At 36.0% G+C, this 21,806-nt stretch overlaps 2 protein-coding genes across 2 annotated transcripts in view; both read right to left on the reverse strand.

Moving 5' to 3' along the window:
* Positions 1–14,430, reverse strand: part of LOC126627661 (protein NRT1/ PTR FAMILY 5.4-like) — a 65,103-nt gene extending 50,673 nt beyond the window's left edge. The window contains exon 1 of the mRNA XM_050297171.1: positions 14,371–14,430. The gene's annotated coding sequence lies outside the window, so the exon portion shown is untranslated. The remainder of the gene's footprint in view (positions 1–14,370) is intronic.
* On the reverse strand, positions 639–14,448 carry LOC126627662 (protein NRT1/ PTR FAMILY 5.4-like). Its single transcript, XM_050297173.1, has 5 exons — positions 14,273–14,448; positions 13,852–14,069; positions 4,845–5,096; positions 3,144–3,415; positions 639–1,751 (listed from the first exon to the last, which is right to left on the reverse strand). Exons 1-5 carry the CDS (start codon positions 14,331–14,333, stop codon positions 872–874), a joined length of 1,683 nt encoding a protein of 560 aa, XP_050153130.1. The 5' UTR covers positions 14,334–14,448; the 3' UTR covers positions 639–871.
* Between the last annotated feature and the right edge of the window lie 7,358 nt (positions 14,449–21,806).

The raw sequence follows: 21,806 nt of genomic DNA on the forward strand, positions 1-21,806 counted from the left end.
AACAATATCAGAGGCTTATAGGGAGATTAATTTATTTGTCGCACACTCACCTTGACATTGCTTATGCAATTAGTGTGGTAAGTCAGTTTATGCACTTGCCTACTGAAGCTCATTGGGCAAGTTCTATCACTAACTGACGGTCTCCATTTGGATACTTTACTTTTGTGGGTGGTAATCTGGTTACTTGAGAAGTAAGAAACAAAAGTGGTTGCTAAGTGAAGTGCAGAAGTTGAGTTTAGTGATATGTATCATGTTGTATGTGAGCTATTGTGGTTGAAAAAATTGTTGAGAGATCTCAGGTTTGAACGGTGCTATGAAACTCTATTGTGATAATAAGGCTACTAATAAGATTGCTCATAATATAATGCAACATGGTTAAACAAAACATGTGGAGATTGATCGCCATTTCAACAAGGAAAAATTGGATGTTAGAATTATTGTTTTTCCGTTTGTGGGGTATGAAGATCAGCATGTTGACATGCTTACTTAGGTTGTGTCTAGTAGTGTTTTTTTCCATCTCGGTTGACAAGTTGGGTATGCGTGACATCTTTACTCCAACTTGATGAAGAGTGTCGCAAGTTAAATGTTTATATATTAGTTAAGTATAAATCGTTGTCTTTTGGTTCACATCGATGAAGTATATATGTAATACTAATTATAACTCCTATATATACTCCAATTTGAAAATGAATGCATATACAAGAAATCTCTATATTACAATATCTAAAGTGTAGAACGCGTTTAGTTCTTTACAAATAAAGTACTAATGTATTGGCTGGGGCTGCTTCCAGCGCCTTTAATTGTAAAGCACTTTAACAATGTTTGAATATTGTTTTTCTTGTGCACTTGAATCATGGCCTATTAATATGTCTCATATCTCTCCACCATGGTTGTTTGCAAAGCTCAAATCCGTCTTCACTTTGACTTCTCTTCCGACCTTTTTGTACACAAAAGCATTTGCAATTAACACATAAACACACAAATTTAGTGTGCTCAAAACTGCCAGCACCCAATAGAAGTAATCGAGGTGAGCCCGATTGATATTGTCACCAAGCCATTTGTCACCATTTCTTGAGGTAATTAACTCCGCAACAGATATAATCCAATTGCTAATGAAGCTGCCAACTCCTACAACACTCATAGACGCTGCCGCTCCCATGCTTCTCATTTGCTCCGGCATTTGATCGTAGAACAATTCTTGAAGTCCAACCGTGGTGAACGCATTTGCGAGGCCAAGAATCAAGTATTGTGGGAGTAACCACCATACCCTCATTGGTACTATTGCTTTAGGTTTATCAATGAGATTGTAGTCTTTTGCAATGTTGAGCCTTTTGGCCTCTACTAGAGCCGACACAACCATAACAAGTATGGATAGAGCTAGCCCAATGCCGATTCTTTGTAGCACAGTAATACCCGAGGGGTGTCCCGTATATTTTCTGGCTATTGGGACAAAAAACCGGTCGTAGATTGGAACGGCGATTAGGATTGCAATGCCAACGAGGCCTTGAAGTGATGCCGCAGGAACCTGGAAATGGGGACTGATCGATCGGATGGTTGTGCTACTTTGTTTGGTGAAGAAGGTGTGAAGTTGGGCTTCGATTACGCCAAACATTAGGCAACTCAACCATAGGGGGATGAGTCGGAGGACGAGCTTCACTTCTTCCACTTGGTTGAGAGAGCATAGCCTCCATGGATTTCTAGGTATCGTTGATGCATCTAGTTCGTCTATGATCATTGCCTTGTCCAAGCATCTTCATTATTTTTTGTTTTCATTACGCAACATAAGCTTGTTATTTACAATTGTTGAGAATATGAATCTTGCATCCGGAAAATTAGAGCCAAATGGACTACCTATGTACCTTTACTATAGGAAAAATGGGAAAAAACAGCCATGGGAAAAAGAAAGTAATCTAGGAATGCACGTGGACACCCTAACTAGATGTTCGGACGTCTACGTCATCTATGACTATATATCTATATCTTTCTATATAACTTAAAATTGTTTAGTCATTGACTAAGTGATTATAATCTATGAATGCATGTGGACAATACAGAAATTCAACAGATAAGCATCGAGCTAGACGTACACACACGACAAAGGAAGCAGCTGATCAATACATTTAGAGTTTTGAGTTTAAGACACCAGAGGTTCGGACGTCTAAGTTTTCTGTTAACCATCTATGACTATATATATCTATATCTTTCTATATAACCTAAAATTGTTTAGTAATTGACCAAGTCATTATTATATGTGTCCGTTTTGCTCAAATGAACGATCAAAATGTGATAAATTATGATCAACTGTTAATCCAACTGTCAAAAATCTGTGTTTCTCATTTACCTGCCTAATAAATTAATGGGAACTTTAACGAAAAGCACCCGGTACTGTTCACTTTAACGAAAAACCACATTTTTACACTAAAAAGTCAATCATGGTACTATTCACTTTACCCTTTATTTTGTCCTTATCATTAAAACTCAAAATCTTCAAGCCCTTTTCATTAGTTTTCCTTAAATTAATCTGACCCATTGAAATGATTAGAGGCTCCTTGTTGCTCAAATGACCCCTAGGTTAACACCCATAGGAGTAGGATTCTCTCCCCTCTTTTTTTCCCTCTCCTTTCCTCCCCTCCTATTTAAACGATTACGGTTAAGCCACGTCAATATCTTATATAATTTTTTATAAAAAGAGAAAGACAAAATAGAGAATGTGAGAAGAGGGAATGGAAAGAGAAGGGGAGAGAATCCTAGTCCGCACCGATACAGTGTATATATGTCCATATGTATGATCTTGATGTCGCATTAGAATTCATATTGAATAATGAAATTTTATATTACATTTCCACCATGATCATAGTATAGTTTTAACAATTGAAAATATTTCTAATCTGTTTATTTGTTACATTTGAGAAAATCGATTGTGAATATATCATAATCATACATTTTAACTCCATATTTCCTTTACACATAGGTTAACCCTAACGGTTTCCTTTATTAAAATTATATGACTAATAGATTTTCAATTGTGCTGATCTTTTATATGAATTTATTTTTGAAGAAAGAATCGAAAAATAAATTATTTGAATCATGAGAGCACATTATAAACATGAAAGAGTAGTACTTATGCAATATTAAGTTTGTACCTGAGTTGATTAGCACGAGCCACAACTAGAGGCTGCGACTGACCTTGTAGCAGGGCTTCACCCTCATCTCCATAATAAACACACTCGCTATTGAGTGCCTTATTGACATGCCATTTCCGAGCTGCTGCAACGAGCACTTGTACCACCATAGTAAAAGGGCTCCCTGGAGGCATTTGCTTCCTGTACCTCTTAGTTCCCAACAAAAAAGATACTAGTGACACCACCAAAACTCCTGCCAATATTCCAAACCCTAATCCCCACCCAATATTATCCTACAAGTGTGGTCATTTCGATTAATTAGTGTACAGGACTAATTAATTTATCAACATAAAAAAAATCTAGTTACCTTTTTTTTGTGATATTTTATATTAGTATTTGAAATATCCTTAGTAAATTATTAATTATATAATATGCCACGTCGTTTTTAATTTCGTGACATGTTTAGTTTTCTTACTAAGTTTTCATGTCATTGTGATAATATTTCTTTTCTTAAAAGTTCTATATTTGTTGCTTCTCATGTTGTAGATATCAACTTGTATGATATTTCTTTTCACACCTCCACCTTAAACACGTTTGCATCCATGTGTCTTTGCTTCTCTCAATACTAATTCTAGTTGTCATTGGAGAGAAGAAAAAGGGTGATTAGTGACCACTCTATTATGGTGACTTTCCAAAGTTATTAGCTAGACGTGTCCTCCTTTGTGGCCATGCAATTGATACCTCTTGCATCAACTAGGTGACTAAGCCAATAGGTGTTGCATGCACAGTATTAGCTCTCCTCATCTTTACACGCATGAGCTTATTGAAGAACTAGATAGGTCCATTGGTTTCAAGCCTTGCCGCGTCACACCATCCAATCGAATTATAACGGTAGCCGGCTCTGTGTTGTATAAATAGGAGCTTTACTCCATTGTTTTTGGAGCATATGTAAAATAAGGCAGCATGCAATATGAGACTTCACGTAGATTCTATGTGTATATATATGTATTTATAGAGAGAGATTAGAAAAGAAACGAGTAGAATATACATGACATTGGTTGTGATCAAATTCGTAGAGCTTGGAACTTGGATTGGAACACTAAGGCTCTAGTTTCATATTTGAGGTAGGGGTTTTTCGGGAAACTTATCATTATTAGTGTATTTGTCTTGTTTAAACTTTGTGAAATATGTGTTATATACTTGGTGTATTTAGAACTAATATAATTGTTTATATTCGAATTTTGATATATTGTTGTTATTTTTAATAATGTGGATATTGTGATAGTGCTGATTTTATACTTTGTGTGTTGTAAACTTAGATTAGTATTGTTTTTAATACAAAATAAAACTTCAACAAAACGAAAGAGGGACACAAAATTCAATAAAAGTCAACAAGGTATTTCATTCAAAGAAATGCTAAGGAAACTCTCTCAAAGTGGAACTTTTCATGGACTCGTCTCACAGTTTAATATCAATTTTCATGTTAACATTATAAAATATTATGTTAAAAACATGACGTGGAAGATGGTCCATAAAAAATTACACTTTTAAAAAAGTCTCATTGACATTTCTCTTTCATGAATATACAAGTTAGTAGTGTATTCACAATTCTTGACCAAACAAAATAGCTTATTCAACAATTTGAAGTATGTTTTTATTTTTATGTACTATTATAATCTAAATACTTTTGGGAGGATGTGGGAATCTAAAAGTAGTTATTACCTGGAGATATACGACTCCCAGTGTGGCAGAAGTGGCACCAAATACCACCCCCAAGTACCACCAGTTGAAGAAGGAGCTCTTGACCTTTATCTCTTCAGGCGTGTTCTCATCGAACTGGTCTGCCGCAAATGTTTGCACGCATGGCTTCTGCCCACCTTCAGCCACCGATAAAATGTACAGCGCCACAAAGAACACTACTCGGCCACTTTGTGGAGGAATTATTGAGACGGACAGAGTCAAAAGAACCATGCCCTACAATATGATATATATGCCATGAACACAACCACACAAATATATATATATATCCAATCAAACTTGATTAATGTTTTCTTGTCAAATAAACTGGCTACGTTCTATCCATGTTCTAATTGAAACTGTAAATCTGAACACATTTAGGATACAGCTTTATAACTTATGTAACAGTTTAGATCATAGTTTCCAAATACAGAGTAGGGTTTGAGTTCGATGTTCGGTTTTTTCTAAATTCTTTAAAGAATGTAAATTGGTATTAAGTATAATCTTTTTGTTATTATAATCTTTTTGTTATTGTATAGTATTAAATATTGTAAAAAGCTAGCTAAATAACTTATCATCTCATACAACATTCTCTATTTTAACAAACAATATAATATTTTATGAGATCTTCAATTAGTACCTCACATATTATTAAATACACACTACAAAATTTATTACTACATGACCTATATACTATAACATGAAATGACTATTTAGGTTTCATAAGATTTTAAAAAAATATAAATTCTTTTAATATCCCAAATTAATTTCAACGTGTATATAAGATTATTTTTCATCAAACTTTCAAAGCTTTTCACTCTCAATTGTAGAACAAAACCGTAAAAAGAATTAATATGCAGAAGTACGCTAGGTGAGTAGAAACCAAAAAGCTATGATGAATATGATATGAACCGCACAATAATCTATTGAATTTCATATATATCCTGCAAAATACCAGAATGATTAATACAAACTAACAAAGCATGAGGTGAGAAACGCAGAAGAAAATTGTTATTTAAGACGAAGATTTAAAGACTTTTTGGAAACTTGGGGTCTTTATATTGATTTTGACATAGGTGTGTGCGTCTGAGGGTAGTTTAAGTAAGAAAATAAAGTGTATTATGATGCTAGGGAGACTAAATTTAGAGACAAAATTTGCAAACCAAGTGATGTGTCACCAATAGGAATGAACATGTTTATCAACGGTTAACTAATATACTAAGAGTAATGCTAGGAAGACAAAATTTGGCGACTAAATTTGCAAACTAAATGATGTTTCACCAATAGGAATGAACACTTTTATCAATGCTTAAGTAATAAACCAATCATCAACTTTCATGTCCTTTAGTTTCCAATATCTAGTCTACAAATTTAGTTTCCATAGCATTACCCATAGAGGGATCATTAACTTCCATATCCTTTAGTTTCCATTTTTTTTTTTTACAAATTTATTCTTCCTAACATTAATCTTAATTTTTTTTTTGTCAACAAGAGATTCATTGAAGAGGAGACACAGCTCCCGAACAAGTACAAGGCCAAGACAACACGGCCAGAGAACAAACAGAAAGGAAAGACAAACCAGGGCACAACACCCACCATGTGAACAAGGAAGGATAGCAAGACTTGAAGCAAAGCTTCAGTCGCCTTCCTTGAACACCAAGACCCAATGCCCAATGCCCAATGTGGACATGGTAGACCATCGTTAGATAAAATATGAACGAAAGCGAATGGGTGTCTAATCACCCAGACTTCTGGACACATCCCTCTTTTACATTGTGAAGCAACCTAGTCAGCTGCATAATTCGCTTGGTGGGGGATCTAAGACCAACGAAGGAACTAGAACCTGTGATTGAAATTATGAATCTGATTGAGGACAGGGAAAATGGTCTAACTAGAGTGACAGGAAGAGCCGTTAATGCTCTGAACCAATGTTGCGGAATCAGATTCAAAAATTACCTTGGATAAGTTATTTTGCACTGCCAACTCCATGGCAAGAAGGGCACATTTAGCCTCAGCTTCCAAGGAGGAGGCAGTCGTGCCCGTGGCTGTTTTACCTATGATTAACTTCCCAAATGCATCTCGAACCACCACTCCAAGACCCAAGCACAAAGGAGCCTTAGACCACAAGGCATCACAATTGATCTTAACAATATTTGGCAAGGTATGAGTCCAACTTGGAGGACATTGTAGGTTAATCCTGAGGAGAAGCAGAAACCGTGGAAACATTTATAAAATCATTGTAAGCTTATGTTGCCACTTTCATGGTTTTATAAGGAGATGGGATAACATTATTACAACTTGCATGGCATCTAGCCTTCCAGATTTCCTAGCAAAGGAAAGAGACAGAAGATAAAACTTTGGGTAATGTCGTACCCGAGTCATCTACCACCGAAGAGAGAGCGAATAGCCATCTATCAAAAGAAGTGATGGATTGAAGATCGATGCTATAGTTTAGCCCAAACACGAACCAAACGGTAGAAGTCCACATGCAGAGGAAAAGCATACCTCAACAGTTTTAGGCTCATTCTTACAAATGGGACTTTCCATGGTCGGGAGACAATTGTTAGCAATCCTCTAGAAAAAGGAACTTGATTTTAGGGAGAGCATCCATTTCCTAAATGAGTTTCCAGAAGGCAGGATCCATACACAGAGATTGACCAGCATTATTGGTACATAAGGTTTGGTTGCCCAAGGTAATTGCATGACAAAAGGCATAACCCGATTTAATAGAGTAATCATCATTGAGGGACCACAGACAAATAAGACAATAAGGGAATGAAAGATCATCAAGGATGATACTCGCAATAGCCGCAGATTTCACAAGAGGGAAGAGATTGCGTATAGCCCCCAAGTTCCAAGATCGATTCGATACTGAAATAATATCTCTTGCCACCGTAGTCACATTGTCCAGTATATAACAAGTCGGGTGGAGCAGACTATTTGGAGTGCTAGTGAGCCATTTATCTTGCCAGATGCAGACACGTCTTCCATCACCAATTTGCCATCTGGCCCATTTGATAATAAGAGCCTGACCTTGCAAGAGGCTACTTCTAGCCTAAGAAGTACTGCTTCCCTTAGAGGCATTTAAAGTGTCCCCCGAAGGAAAGTAGCAACCCCGCATAATACAAGCCTAGAAAGTAGTATGTTCAGCCATAAGACTCCAAAATTGCTTAGCTAAGAAGGTCGTATTGTAGTCCAGAAGGCTTCAAAATCCAAGATCACTCACAAACTTAAAGGCACAAATAGCCAGCCAATTTCACCAGTAAATCTTACACTCATTATCCCTCTAACCCCATCAAAAAAGGGCCAGAAAGGAATCAATATCGTGGCAGAAAGTGGCCGAGAACAAGAAACAATTCATAGGATAGCTAGGAATGGCCATGGCAACAGCTTTAATCAAAACTTCACGACCAGCCAAAGATAATGATGTCGATTTCCAACTCTGAATCTTGAGAGCGAAGATATTTCCTCGGGTCTAAGGTTTGGGGAATATTGAATAAAGTACATGCATCTTTAAGGACAGTTTGAGGAGTATTTGCCGAGAAAAAAATGGAAGATTTCTAAAGATTAATAGTTTGGCCAGACACCATGCAATACAAATCCAAATGTCTCAACGGAGCATTGCAATTATCCTGATTAGCCTTAATGAAGAAAAGCGAGTCATTTGCGAAAAACAAGTAGGAAAACATCGAGCAAGAAAGGGTGAGAGAAATATCAGACATAGCACTTATCTCGCACTGATCAGAAATCAAAGATGAAAGAGCCTCAGTGATGAAGAGAAATAGGTAGGGAGATAACGGGTCACCCTAACGTAGTCCTCTAGAAGGAATAAACTTCTTCCCACACTTGCCATTAAAAGTGACAGAAAATGAGACCATTCTTATGCAAGTCATAACCATATAAACCCATCTTATTTGAAATCCCAATCAAAGTAGCAATGTTTCCAGAAAGTCTCATTCAACACTATCTTAGGCCTTGTTCATATCAACTTTAAGGCCCAACTCAAAATCCCAGATTGACTTTTTGCGCATTAAATAATGGAAAACCTCATGAGCAACAAAAATATTGTCTTGAATTTGACGTCCTGGGACGAAAGCACTCTGGTGGTGAGAGATAAGGCCTGGGTCATGAGGTTTTAAACGATTTGTCATCAACTTTGAAAAAATCTTGTATGCAAAGTTGCAGAGGCTGATAGGACGAAATTAAGAGATAGACTCAGGCACTTCCACCTTGGGAAAGGCATGAGAAGATCTGCATTAATTTGAGGAGTTACCACCTGCTTGAGACCCGCACGGGCATGATGAAGATTTCTTGGCTCAGAAACTGAGAATAGAGTCTTAAAATAAGCATAAATGTGATTTCTAATCTGACCATCTTCTTTCAACCAAACATATTCAGAATCTTTAAGCTTCATAATGCAATTTCTTTGGTGGCAATGGATCACAAAGTGGTGGGAAAAGGCAGTATTTTTGTTTCCATCATGCAGCCAGTTAATACGCGATCTCTAGAGCTAATAAAGCTCTTCATTTCTCCAAACCTCCAATAGCTTATTGGTGGTTGTTAAATGAAACTCATGTTTAGTGCCGGTATGAGGCTGAAATGATAAGGACCAAGAGCAACAGCAAGAGCATAGTGTATAATTAAGGGTCAATGATCGAAGCCAATTAAAGGGTCATGGGATATCACCGTGTCAGGCCAACATTCTGTCCACAAAAGATTAGCAACGGCTTGATCCAACCTTTCCTCAATCTTCCCCTACTCTTCCTAATCTCTTTCCTAGGTGAAAATTAGACCTCAATACCCAAGGTCAATAAGAGCTTTTTGGTGCATAAAAGTTTTAAATATCTAATATGACCATGATCTCTCGTCAACCCTTTTTTTCATGCGCCCACGGTAATTCATTAAAATCACCCAGACAAAACCAAGGCATGCCAAGATCCGAGATGGGGGTGCAGATTTTCTCCCAAAAGATCTTTTTTTTTTTATGGTTGTAAGGAGGACCATAAAACCATGAGATATGGATGAGAGTAGTCGCCGACTTCTCTTAGATACATGTATATATGACATAGTTGTTGGCTGAGAAGATTTGGATGGTAGTACCATCTTTCCACCAAAGACATAACCCACCAGATCTACCTACTGCAGGAATAAAAAACGAATTAAAAAAACCCAGGGAACGTCCCACTTTTTGGATACATCATTCTTACATTCTGTTTCAGATAAAAAAATCGAAGGCTTATTTATACATAATTACTCACGAAAAGCATCCACTGTCAAGTCTTGCCCAATCCCTTAACAGTTCCAAGCTAGGTAGATCATTTATCCCCCGTGGCTGCATTAGGCCAGCCACCAGTGCCCTAGAGAATGATGGAGTTCTCAACACCCTTGATAGCAACGCTATCAATCACATCCGGCAAGTGGTATCCATATCATTTGAATCTTCAATCAAGGTAGTCATTTTAGTTGTTGCCATACAAGAGAGACCAGCTCGGTTCTGACAAAAGTTAGGACGACCACGAGCACGAGCATAAGTAGCCAGTCATGCATTCTTTGATAGCTTGGTTTCCTGTACCAGAGAAAGGGAAAACAGACTTTTCAGGAGTAAAGTTTTCTGCTTTTTGTACCCAAGTCCGCCTCACAAGTAGGGACCTCTCTCTTCTGAGCATTCCTAACAGGCATAGGATCCAAATGTGGCTTTCCTAGATTTCCCAACAGAAGACTTTGGGTAATAATGGATATGATCGGTCCAAGAAGGGACCGAACTTCCGTGACAAGAGTAGCATATAAGTTCTTGAAGAAAAATGCAGGGGTTGGCGGTTGTGGATTGATACTGATTGAGGGTCCCAAAAGGCTGAAAATTATGGATATAGTCCTAATTAAGTAAAAATGTTGAGACAGAAAATGATCCCCTTCAGGAAGATATGTTGTTGACTTAGTTGGGGTACCAAGAGTTTGGGTGTAAAGAGTAAAAGTTGTTGACTTTGAGGTTGGTAAAAAAGTCATAGTTGAGTGAGATGACTCAACAAGACAATTGAAAGTGTAAATATTTGAGGATGGTGGATATTTTTTCTGCAGGAAGTTAAAGACCGACAGGTTCAAAGAAAAACTAGAGTTGGTATCCACATGGGTAACCATACCTGACATTGGTCTTGTGAGGGGGAGGACATATGGCTCAGTAGGAGACAAACTAAGAGATAGAAAATGTCTGCCCTCAAAAACTTCCCGATGTGTCCTGGTGAAGATGACAGTAGCAGAAGCACCATCTACAGCGATTTCGATATAAGGGTTCTCATAACCCAAGGAAGACCCTAGCCCTCATTTGGGGTGGAGTTTCAGCATTTTCCACCCCTACTCACAAAATTATTTGAGCGGGAAGTAGCATGAATGATTCTTGGTGGCCGGACCTGCTCCCCTACCATAGCAATTGAATAAGGATAATCGTTGTTGACATTTGGCACTTCATGCTCACAGTATTTGTCGAAGTGACCAAGTCTTCTGCAGAGAAAACAGAAATTTGAGAGGCATTCATATTTAAACATCACCCTTGTTCTTCCACCATCTCTTCTTTGAAGCCAGAACCCATTGGAAAGAGGTTTCCCTGCACCCACTTTAAGCCTTACTCGAGGAAAGTCACGAACTCCATTTGGGCATGCAAAAGGATCATCCACAATAGTGACTTCCCCAAAAGGATTCCCAAAGAGACGAGCATTTTTAGAGGAAAAATATTCCAGAAGCACACCATGCATTTGAACCCAGTAGTAGATCCAGTAAGCTGGTATTTCCTCAAAGGTAAGGTGCGATGGCCACTGGAATGGCAAGGCAGTCTCCAGCTATATTCCAAGACCCATCATTAAGGACCTTATTGGCTGTTGACTTTGAGGGTGCAATGATGGTAAAGGTTATGTCCGTACGAGCCGAGACTTTGAAGTAACCATATGGAGCCCAGAACCTCTTGATTAAGCCAACAGTAATGCTCCAAGAAGGAGGACACTCTGCTATCAGAAAGCTAGTCAAACAAGTGCTGAAGTTGACAATAGGGTGATCGGGTTTCCTATCCAAGTTAACTAGGAAGTTGTTTGTATGCTCGTGAGTTTCATCCATGATTGCTATTTGACTGAGTGATGAGATATGGTTTGGCTTTAAAAAGATGGACAAAAGAAATGGTTGGGTGGTTGGATTTAAAGATGAAATACTTGTGAGACAAAATGGTGGAATCAACAGGGAAGAGACGAAAATTAAATGGATGTATCCGATCATAGGGAGCAAATCTGTCAGTTAAGGCTACAAAAGTATTTTTTAGGAGACATTGATTTGAGAGGGAGTAAATTTTTCCTGGTGAGGGAGTTACGTGTCCAAGATATGCAGCTAAATAATCGGGAAGGCCAACTCCCAGATTGTGGAAATAATACCCGGATCTCTCACCTAAAGATTGAGAGAAGACTAACAGGAAGAGAAAGATCCAGAGAGATTATGTACCAGGGTGGGGGCTACGACAGGACAAGGTTAAAGCCTTTAGGTGGCCGGAGTAAATGAAATGGATAGTTAATGAATGTGATGGATGGGAATAAAAAGTAGAAAGTGCAAGGATTTCGTAAAGATGGTTGTTAGGAGTAATAAGGGATTTGACCGGACTGGGTCTGAAGAAGATGATGAAACCAAATGAAACTGCTTGGTTTTATGAAAGATTTGCATTTTGATATGGGCCTGCATATGGATGGAAAAAACGAAGTGAAGAGGGGAAAGGTAAAGAGAGAGTGGACGGAAGAAACGAAGTGAAAAAGAAAAACGAAGGTAAAGTTGTCAAAGTGGGAAATTTGGAAGAGATGGGTACGTATTAAAAACACTTCAAATTAAAAACCCTCCCTTCCTGAGAGTTTCTCCCTCCTTGGTAACAAGGGCGGAGCCAAGTACAAGGCTCCCCTAGGCTATAGCATAGGGAGAGTTTGATTCTTCAAGCTTAAAAATATTAGTTTTTGGGTTAGTTTATGATTTTTAATTGTCATATTTCACTTAAGAAATGAATTTTTTTTTCATTAGTAAGGTTGTTTTTAAGAATAATAAGAGCTAATAGATGTTAAATAAACTCATCACTTTAACCAATATTATATTTAATAGTAATAAATTAAAACTTTCATACCACAAATGGTTCCTTTTTTTATTCACTTGAAAGCTTTGAAGGCTAGAAACCTAGAAAAAATAGCATAAAATTCTTGCTTCAAATTACTAAATTCAAGTTTTTACTATTATATAACTTTATGAAGACAAAATAGGATTAAAATTTTGATTTCGGATTAATAATTCTAGCTTAGCCCACCCATCGAATAATTTCTGGCTACGCCATTGCTTGGTTAGGGTTTCCAGGAGCTGAAGAATCTCAATCTCTCCCCAAACTCAAGAGTTAGCTCCGTTGCCGTGTTGTTCCGCTGTAGCTCCGCATTTACCACTGTTTCTCATGACTAGATGAACAACCACTAATATACCACCGAATCGCCAACGAACCGGTTCATTGGTCTAATGGAGTCCAAACTTGTTTTCAACTTTTTCAAGAAATGCTTCTTGAGAACTCAGTAGCTGGCTCTATGTTAAGAGTCCAATCTTGTTTCCAAGTCCACACTGCCTGGTGACAAGCCCTTGGCTTGCACGGGCTCATAACTATGGGCTTTGAAACCATGTCAGATTTTTTTTAGATTGGGATCCCCATTCTAAAGACACCGATATTATCTCTAACTTGATAATGACCACATATCCAATCTGTCAGTTGTGAGATTTTACCATAAAAAGCCTTGATATTAGTTAATAGGATAATTTTATTTAAAATCATTGCTTTTCTTTACCCCACCGATGTGAGATAGCTAACACTTTCACCGCATTCAACAACTTTGATTTAGATTCACAGTCCCGTAACACGTGAGTATATATATGTACTTACCAAAACTGAAACTCGACACATATTAACTGGAAAAAAAAATGCGATGACTGTCATATAATTTACCAGGAAATAGATGGTGATGGAGAAGACTATGGTTTTGAACCGACCAAAGTATGAATCTGCAAGAAAGGCTCCGAGGACAGGGAAGACCGATGAGACACCAAGCCAGGTGTTAACATTCTTAGCCGCCGCGGCTAAGGGCTGGTCCAAAACATCTGTGAGGTACATGATGAGGTTACTTGCCAACCCATAGAATGCGAACTGCTGGGCCACCTCAACCACTGCAAATAAAATTTAATTAAGCAACTCATAAAAGGTGAAAATAAACTCCAATAAATTTTCAGAAAACTTAATGAACTGAATACAAAATATTCATCGCAACAACAAAATTTCAAGTAATTGTCGAATTAAATGAAAAATAAGATGCTGAAAGAAAAAAAAACTGAAAAATAAGATGAACATAGAAGAAAATTTGATTGCTTACAGATGATGAAAATAGCAGCATTCCAGCCACCCCTACTGGGTTTTCCAGAAGCAATATTCATAATTGATGGTGTTTAGAGAGCTGAAATATTATTGGACCTCCTCATCAGGAGAGAAAAGTACTTGAAATTTCTCTGGAAATGTGGTGGGTTTACATGAAATTTTTCTCGTTGACTTACTACGGATCGTGTTTCCGAGCTTATATGTATACATAAATACATACATATATATATATATAATTATATGGTGGGCACTGGGCAAATATAATTTATGAAGTTATTTGGTTTGATGCTATTGGCTTTTTATGCTTACAAATAATTATTTTAGGAGGCTTGGTTGCTTGCTGTGCACCACAAGACAGGAGAGTGCAGCGCACAGTACATTGCATGATTGTAAACCTGGCAATTTTTTTTGGATCAACACTATAACTAATCGGGTCATTATCCGGTCACATGAAAATAACCCATTAATAACGGGTCCTTAACAGGTTTACATGAAAGTGACACGCAGATAACTTGTTTCGACACTATAAATAAAAAGTTATTTTGATGATTTTAATTTTTTAAACTACTAAAAAAAACTTACTATAAAATACAATAGATATAATGAATATGTATACATTGTTTATTAATTATTATTCTATATAAATTTTAAAATTTATGTTTTATTTATTTATTTATTTTTATCTATATATAAAAAGTGAGCACCCTAAAATGATGAAACATTCAAAATACCATAAATTGCCTTTAAGAATTTCATAAAGGCTAATTATATTAACACCCCACAAATTGTTGAATAAACCTCACATACTTAATACACCTCACATTTTCTTTTTCACTTAAAATTTATCTTAATACACCCCCACATACTTTCCCATAATACCCCCACACTCCACATTCTCAATAAACATATTATATTTTGTACATACACCCCACATTTCTCAAATCTTATAACACTCATTTTTAATTTTCAGGATTGAATCTAACCATTTGAACGTTTAATTTGCCGAAAGATTTCAAATCATCTCCCAAAATGGTTCAGAGCCTTGCAAATCCTTGTCAGGTACTAAATTTAGAGGCTTTGGTGGGGATTTCAGTTTTGTTGATGGGCAATTACAAACATCTGTCTTCGAAATGGTAAATGAGTTCGGTGATGCAACAATAAGAATTGGGTTTTGGACACCACAAAGTGGACTTGTGAGAAAATTGAACTCGAAAAACACAAGTGACCCTTATTCAACTTCTAAAAAGCCTTAAAAAAAAAAGACCAGTAGTGCTGAGTCTCTCGGATAAAAAAAAAAAGACTCTCGTTGGTGCTAACAAATAGTGCTTCTATATATATTTCACAAATCTTTAGACTTAGTCTTGAACAAAATAAATAAAGAGCCTCTCTCTGCTAATGATCCAGGTGTAGAAGTTAATTAATAAATCAAAACTGAATCGGTCTCGGATTTTTTTAAATACAGGTCAGGTCTCTCCTTATTTTCCACTATTCATCTCACAGTGACAAGAAAAGAGGAAGAAAAAAGAAAGAAAAACTCACAATGAGAAACGTACGTCAATCAAACGGCAAAAGATTGAGAGTAGGAGTTCATGTGGAGAATGGCTATCCTCAATTGTAAAAGTAGTATATGACTCTAGCCCTAATATGACTCATGTTACTAGGTATGCAAGATTAATATGAACATTAAAAGATAATATGAATATAGAAGTTTAAATAATGCAGCAAACACAATATTAAATAATTATTAATGTCATCGAAATCACTAAAACAATGAAAACTATGAAGTATGTGAAGCTCCTGAAACATCGATTTCGTGTTCTATTCGTCAAAAACAATTTTTCTCAATCAACATGTTTGATAGTTGAGAAGATAAATAATACGCTAAAAGTGATTTAGGGTGTATTTATAAATTTTAATTTTTTTCAAAACCTAATAAGATCAAAATTGTCATTGCATAGTGGAGTAAATAAGTCATTTAATACTAAATTTTAATGTGGGGTGCATTCAATATTTTGTGGGGTGTTAATATAAAAACTCTTTCATAAATTACAATTGAACCAAAAGAAGCTAAAGTATTTAACCATATTTTTATTTTGAATGAATTTGATATTTAAAATTATAGAAAAAAAAACAAAAACAAAACCTCCCAAGTTAGTGGGTGGTTTCAAGTCTTTAATTCATTTCTTTTTTTGTAAATAATTTTTAAAAAATATGCAAACGCTCGTAGTCGCATCATCTACACTTTGAGGATGGGTATATGATCGTTTGAATTTTTAAAACCATACAAACTCTCATGAATAGTATTTTTAAGGGAGCTCAAAATAAACAAAATTCATAATCATTAATGTATTAGTCTGAAAGATGTGAAAGCATAATAAACGTTCATAATTGCATCCTCAACGCTTAGACAATGGTTACATAGTCATTTAGGTTTTTAAAACCCTCCAAATCTCATGAACAATGTTTTTTATTTGAGTGCAAAATTAATGAATTAATAATAATTATTGTAGAAGTGTGAAAAATGTAATCACTCGTAATGAAAAGCTTTACAACTTTCATGAAATGGTCAACACCGAAATTTAGTATGTATATACTAATTTAATATTATGTTTTACATTTGTTTGGGTCAAATTATGTTTTTCATTTTCATTTTTATTGATTTAAAATATATTTTTCTTAACGGGTAACGGGTCGGGTCATATTACTTAATAATATTAACGGATTGATTTTGGATCGGGTCATATTACCCGTTTACTTTAATAGGTATTACACGACATGACCCGTTAAGCTATCAGGTATGACACGAACACGAGAAGCACGACACAAATGCCAGGTCTACATGATTGCATGAATGGCAGGAGTATATACCCACGTGACTTGACTCATGTTGATGAATCTTATACGGGAAAATACACTATTAACAGCCCAACTCGTGATCCATGCACAAACTGGCATCCCCGACTATCACAAACGTTGTGAATAAAAGTTATTGAATTCGACCTCTACGAAATTTAAACTTAAGATTTCTCAGTTAAAAATAAAAAATTAATATTAATATGTACTACCAAGTGGCAACATTACTACTAAGTTTAAAATAGGTACTTTTTTGCTCTCTTTGGATGAGAAAATTTTAAAATTAAACATAACTTTGGGAGATGGGATTAGCTGACAATAATGTGGTTTAAATTTGCTTTTAGACAAACCGAACTTAAAACCTCACACTTACAAGGGAAAATAAATACCACTTAGACCATAGTACTAAGGGTTGGCTTTGGATTGTGATGCTTTTAAAAAAAAAAAAAGCTTATTAAAAAATCTAGAACATTAAATGTGTTTGGTAAAACAAAAAAATATATTTTAAAAAAAAATTGTTGTCAATAAAAATAAAAAAGCATATAAAAACAGAAGCACGGCCTACCATGCTTCTAAAAAAAAGTGCTTTTTTAAAGCATAATAATCAATACTTATCTAATGAAATTTTCAAACGCTAAGTATACCCTCACATGTGTAGCAGCCCATCCCGAATGTATACAATTTTATCCTCGATAGCGTGGAAATTCTTATTATGCCCTTGAACGTTTTGTGGTGTTGTGAGGTCTAAGCTTAGGATTTGGACCCATTTCTTTTATTCCTAAGTGTTTGGAACTTAAATTATTTTCTTGTTTTTGGTTGGGGACCAATTCGGACCACACATACACCCACACACACACGTTGACTCTCTCTCTCTCTCCTTCCCTCTCGGTTTTTCTCCATTTTCCGTACAATCGTACAGACAACTTCCAAACCAACACTTCCTAGCACGGATCGAAGTCGGGGAGGTTGTTTTTGTGTTCCTTGGGAGCCCAGGAACTCATCTATATAGTTGGTTAGACATGAATACCTCGTTTTCCCGAGAACCAGATAACCCAGTTTTGGAGCACTATTCATTCGATCGTGATCGTGGACTTTTCAGTGAGTTTTAAGACCCTAGAAGCATTAGAACATCTTCAAGAAGCTCAAGGAAGAATTTTGAAGTGATTTGGACATCGGGAAGCCTTGTTTTGGTGAGTTGCAAAGTTGGCCAGATTATCGTGTCTTTTCCGACAAAATCTCATGGATTGTAGGACCTAAAAGTTGTAAGGTTTTGTTCTTCTAGTCCTAAGCTTCATTTTGGTACAAAATTCATTGAATTTGGTTAAGAAATGGAAGAGATATGAAGTTTTAAATTTTTTTCCAGTTTCCGGGGATAGCAACGACACCGGCAAACCAAGGAAGAAGGAAGAGAATATTCCGTCAAAGTTGACAGAATATTCTAACGCCGTCAGGTATAATTAACGGTATATGCTTATATTTAATGGAATATTCCCTAACGCCGTTAGGGAATCCGTTTGGTGTGCCAGGCACGTGCCTGCGCGTGGGCCGCGCGTCTGGCCATGCCTTGGCAGGCGCGTAAGGGTGCGTGGGTGCTCAAAAACATTTTCTAAAAAAATGTGGATGTTTCTGAGGTTGAGTAGGTCATAGTGGTATATTCAAATACCCCAATTGAGCGATGTATGGAAGGTTATTTCCTAGTTTTGTGTATGTGTTTTAAAATAACGTTTATATAGTTGTTTCGCATATAGGTGAGACCTATCCTAAGGACAAGCACAGTCAAGCAAGGCTCGGGGGTTACGACCCTTCCACATATCAGTGAGTGGGCTTTTGGTTTTCAATATATACTTATATACTTGATATTTTCCCAGAAAATGCGTTTAAATGAAATTACGTTTTGAAATGCCATGCATATTGGTTTATACTTAGAGTACGAATTAGTATAGTATGCATAAATGTGATTTGACGTTGTGGATGCTCAGGTAAGTACCATGTAAGTTGTAGACTGTTATATGTGATTTTTTTATGATATGAGATGTGTTGAGAATTTATAAACCTGCACCCTGATGTTAGTATAGCCCTAAGTGACAACTAATCCCAATTTTAATTGGGGTAAATTTAAAAAAAAAATCAATTAATTTTTTTAATTTAACAGTATATCAACAAGCAAATTATAAATATGTCAATTGAATGTTGTGGTAAACTAATATAATCAAAATATTTGTAGCGCATAATAATATATTAGAGCTGCTTAGTGTTGAGATTAGGGGTGGGCATAAAAATCGTCAAACCGAAAAATCGAATCAAACCGTGACAAAAAAAAACTGTAAAAAACCGCATTGACAAAAAAAGTCAAAATCGGAACAAAAACCGAACTGAACCGTTTCAAACAGTTCCGGTTCTGGTTTGGAAATATTAAGAACCGGACCGAACCACTTTTAATATAAATTATTGTTTTATTATTATTTTTATATATATAAGATATTTTCCCAAGAAGACCATGTGCATAAGCCCAATATTTTCTTCACTTCTCTCCCCCTCCTTTGTTGTTTTATCACTTTTCTTCCCCTACATTATTTTTCACCATTCTTTTCCAGTATATTATGCATTATGTACATTTTAGTTTTAATTTAAGATCTACACTTTGGTCTTGATATGAGCCTTTCTATCTTTTAATTTATATTTATTGCACACTTTTGATACTCCGGTCACAAATCTTATAGATCTAGTAGTCGAAACTCAAATTTACTTGAATTTGTGGTTGAAATGTGTGTTTGATATTAGAAGTAGAAAATTAGAAAAAACATATATATAATTTTGGTTAGAACCGTAAACCGGCATGAACCAAACCAAAACCGTTATGAACCGAACCGTACGATTTTAGTGATAAATTTAAGCTAAACCGCACCAAACCGAATCATTAAAATTTTCCATTTTCGGTTCCATTTTGAGGGTGGAACTGGACCGTGCCCACCCTTAGTTGAGATAGCTTTAATATGTATATGTATTTTTAATTAAAAACCAATAATAGGTTTAGCATTGTTGTGGCCTATATCCGGCGGCACCGGGAAAATATTGAGAGAGAGACAGAGAGATGTGTTTGCAGGGTTGTGTAGAGGATGTGTTATCCCTTCATGCAGTGCCTTTATTTATTGTTATAACAGAGGGATGAAATCCTTATCCTCCAAGGAATACAAGTCCTAATAAAGAAGAATAACTAAAATCAAATCTAATCTAGAATTTATACAACTACACTTAAATAAGAAGTTTATAACAAGTATATAAATATATATAACTTATTGATGAGATTATTACTCGGAAGTGGTATTCATTGTCCACAGGAAAATTTTTGTGAGCATTGATTTTGTATGCCATCACTTTCCTTGCATTGATATTGTATGCATCACTCAAAATATATTTAATTACACTTTTACTTGTCTTAATTACAAACGATATGTTATTTTAATTCTTTTTTAAATTTAATTAAACGATAGATTTTGTTAGATAAGATGTTAAATTAAAAAATTAAAATTAAATGTAAGTGACCTTACATTCTTTGGTCACCATGTGGCTAAGAGAATATTTATGACATAGCGTATTATCAAAAGCTGCTTAGTTCTGCACTTCTGGAAGCATTAAACTATATATTAATAGTGCTTAGTGCTACACTTCTACTATGTGAAAGTTATATATTAAGAGATGGGGAGGAACGTAGTGAATTGAAGAGGAACACATATTCATTAGAACACTAAGCGACACTATTTAATTTAGAAGACCGATCGTACATTCTTTGGTCCTCAAATTTAAATGTAAGCGACTGTACATTCTTTAGTCACCAAATGACTAAGAGATCAACAATTATGGCATAATGTAATATAGTGGCTGCTTAGTGCTGCACCGAAAGCATTTAAGTATATATTAAGAGTGCTTAGAGTTAGTGCTGCCCTTCTGCTATTTGCTTTAATTATAGGAATACAGTAATCAACAAAGCCAGTCATCCCTACCCTAAAAAAAAAAAACAATTTCATTTAAACAATGGCTCTGATCATACAATATTTAGTTGATCGGTTAACTATCTCCCAATAAGGGCATAATGCAGCATGATTACTTAAACCACTAGAGTGCGTTTGTTTGCCCTTTTTAGTTTTCATTGGATCGGAGTGGTCCAATATCTTGTTGCAATCGCAGGGTCTAGCTTTAATGAGACTCACCCAGACTAAACTGAACTAAACACTTCTCTATGGACCCAGTCCCCTCCCCCCCCCCCCCAACCCACCAAAGAAAAATATATGTATGTTAGACCATAGTCACTAAGGCCGATAGAAATATATTATATTTATATATAATTGTGAGTCATCCAAAAAGGGTAAATCGAGTGGTTCCTTCTTTGTTTTAAGTATTGATAGATATTATTGAGTAACAGATATTCTGAATCAATTAACGAATTTCAATTTTCAAAAACATTATCAGAAAAGGTGGAGGTTTTTTAAACATCTCTAAAAAAAATATCTCAACGGGACTTACCCCCTCTTTCCTTGTCTCATTCGAGGAAGATCCCGTTGAGTTCTTATGCATTCATGTCTACAACTCAGGTCATCCGATTATTACAAGGGATAAACCTTTTCTTTTTGTTACGATAGTGATTAGGAAATTGGCTAGAAACACCAGTTTACAACAACAAC

Source organism: Malus sylvestris, chromosome 7 (assembly GCF_916048215.2).
Source record: "Malus sylvestris chromosome 7, drMalSylv7.2, whole genome shotgun sequence".
Classification (NCBI taxonomy): domain Eukaryota; kingdom Viridiplantae; phylum Streptophyta; class Magnoliopsida; order Rosales; family Rosaceae; genus Malus; species Malus sylvestris.

Coding starts and splice junctions, on each gene's coding strand:
- LOC126627662 (XM_050297173.1), bottom strand. CDS start 14,333: ATGAATATTGCTTCTGGAAAACCCAGTAGGGGTGGCTGGAATGCTGCT. Junction 14,070..14,272: donor TGCTGCTATTTTCATCATCT/GTAAGCAATCAA, acceptor TTTTATTTGCAG/TGGTTGAGGTGGCCCAGCAG. Junction 1,752..3,143: donor GCTCGTGCTAATCAACTCAG/GTACAAACTTAA, acceptor AAAATAATGAAG/ATGCTTGGACAAGGCAATGA.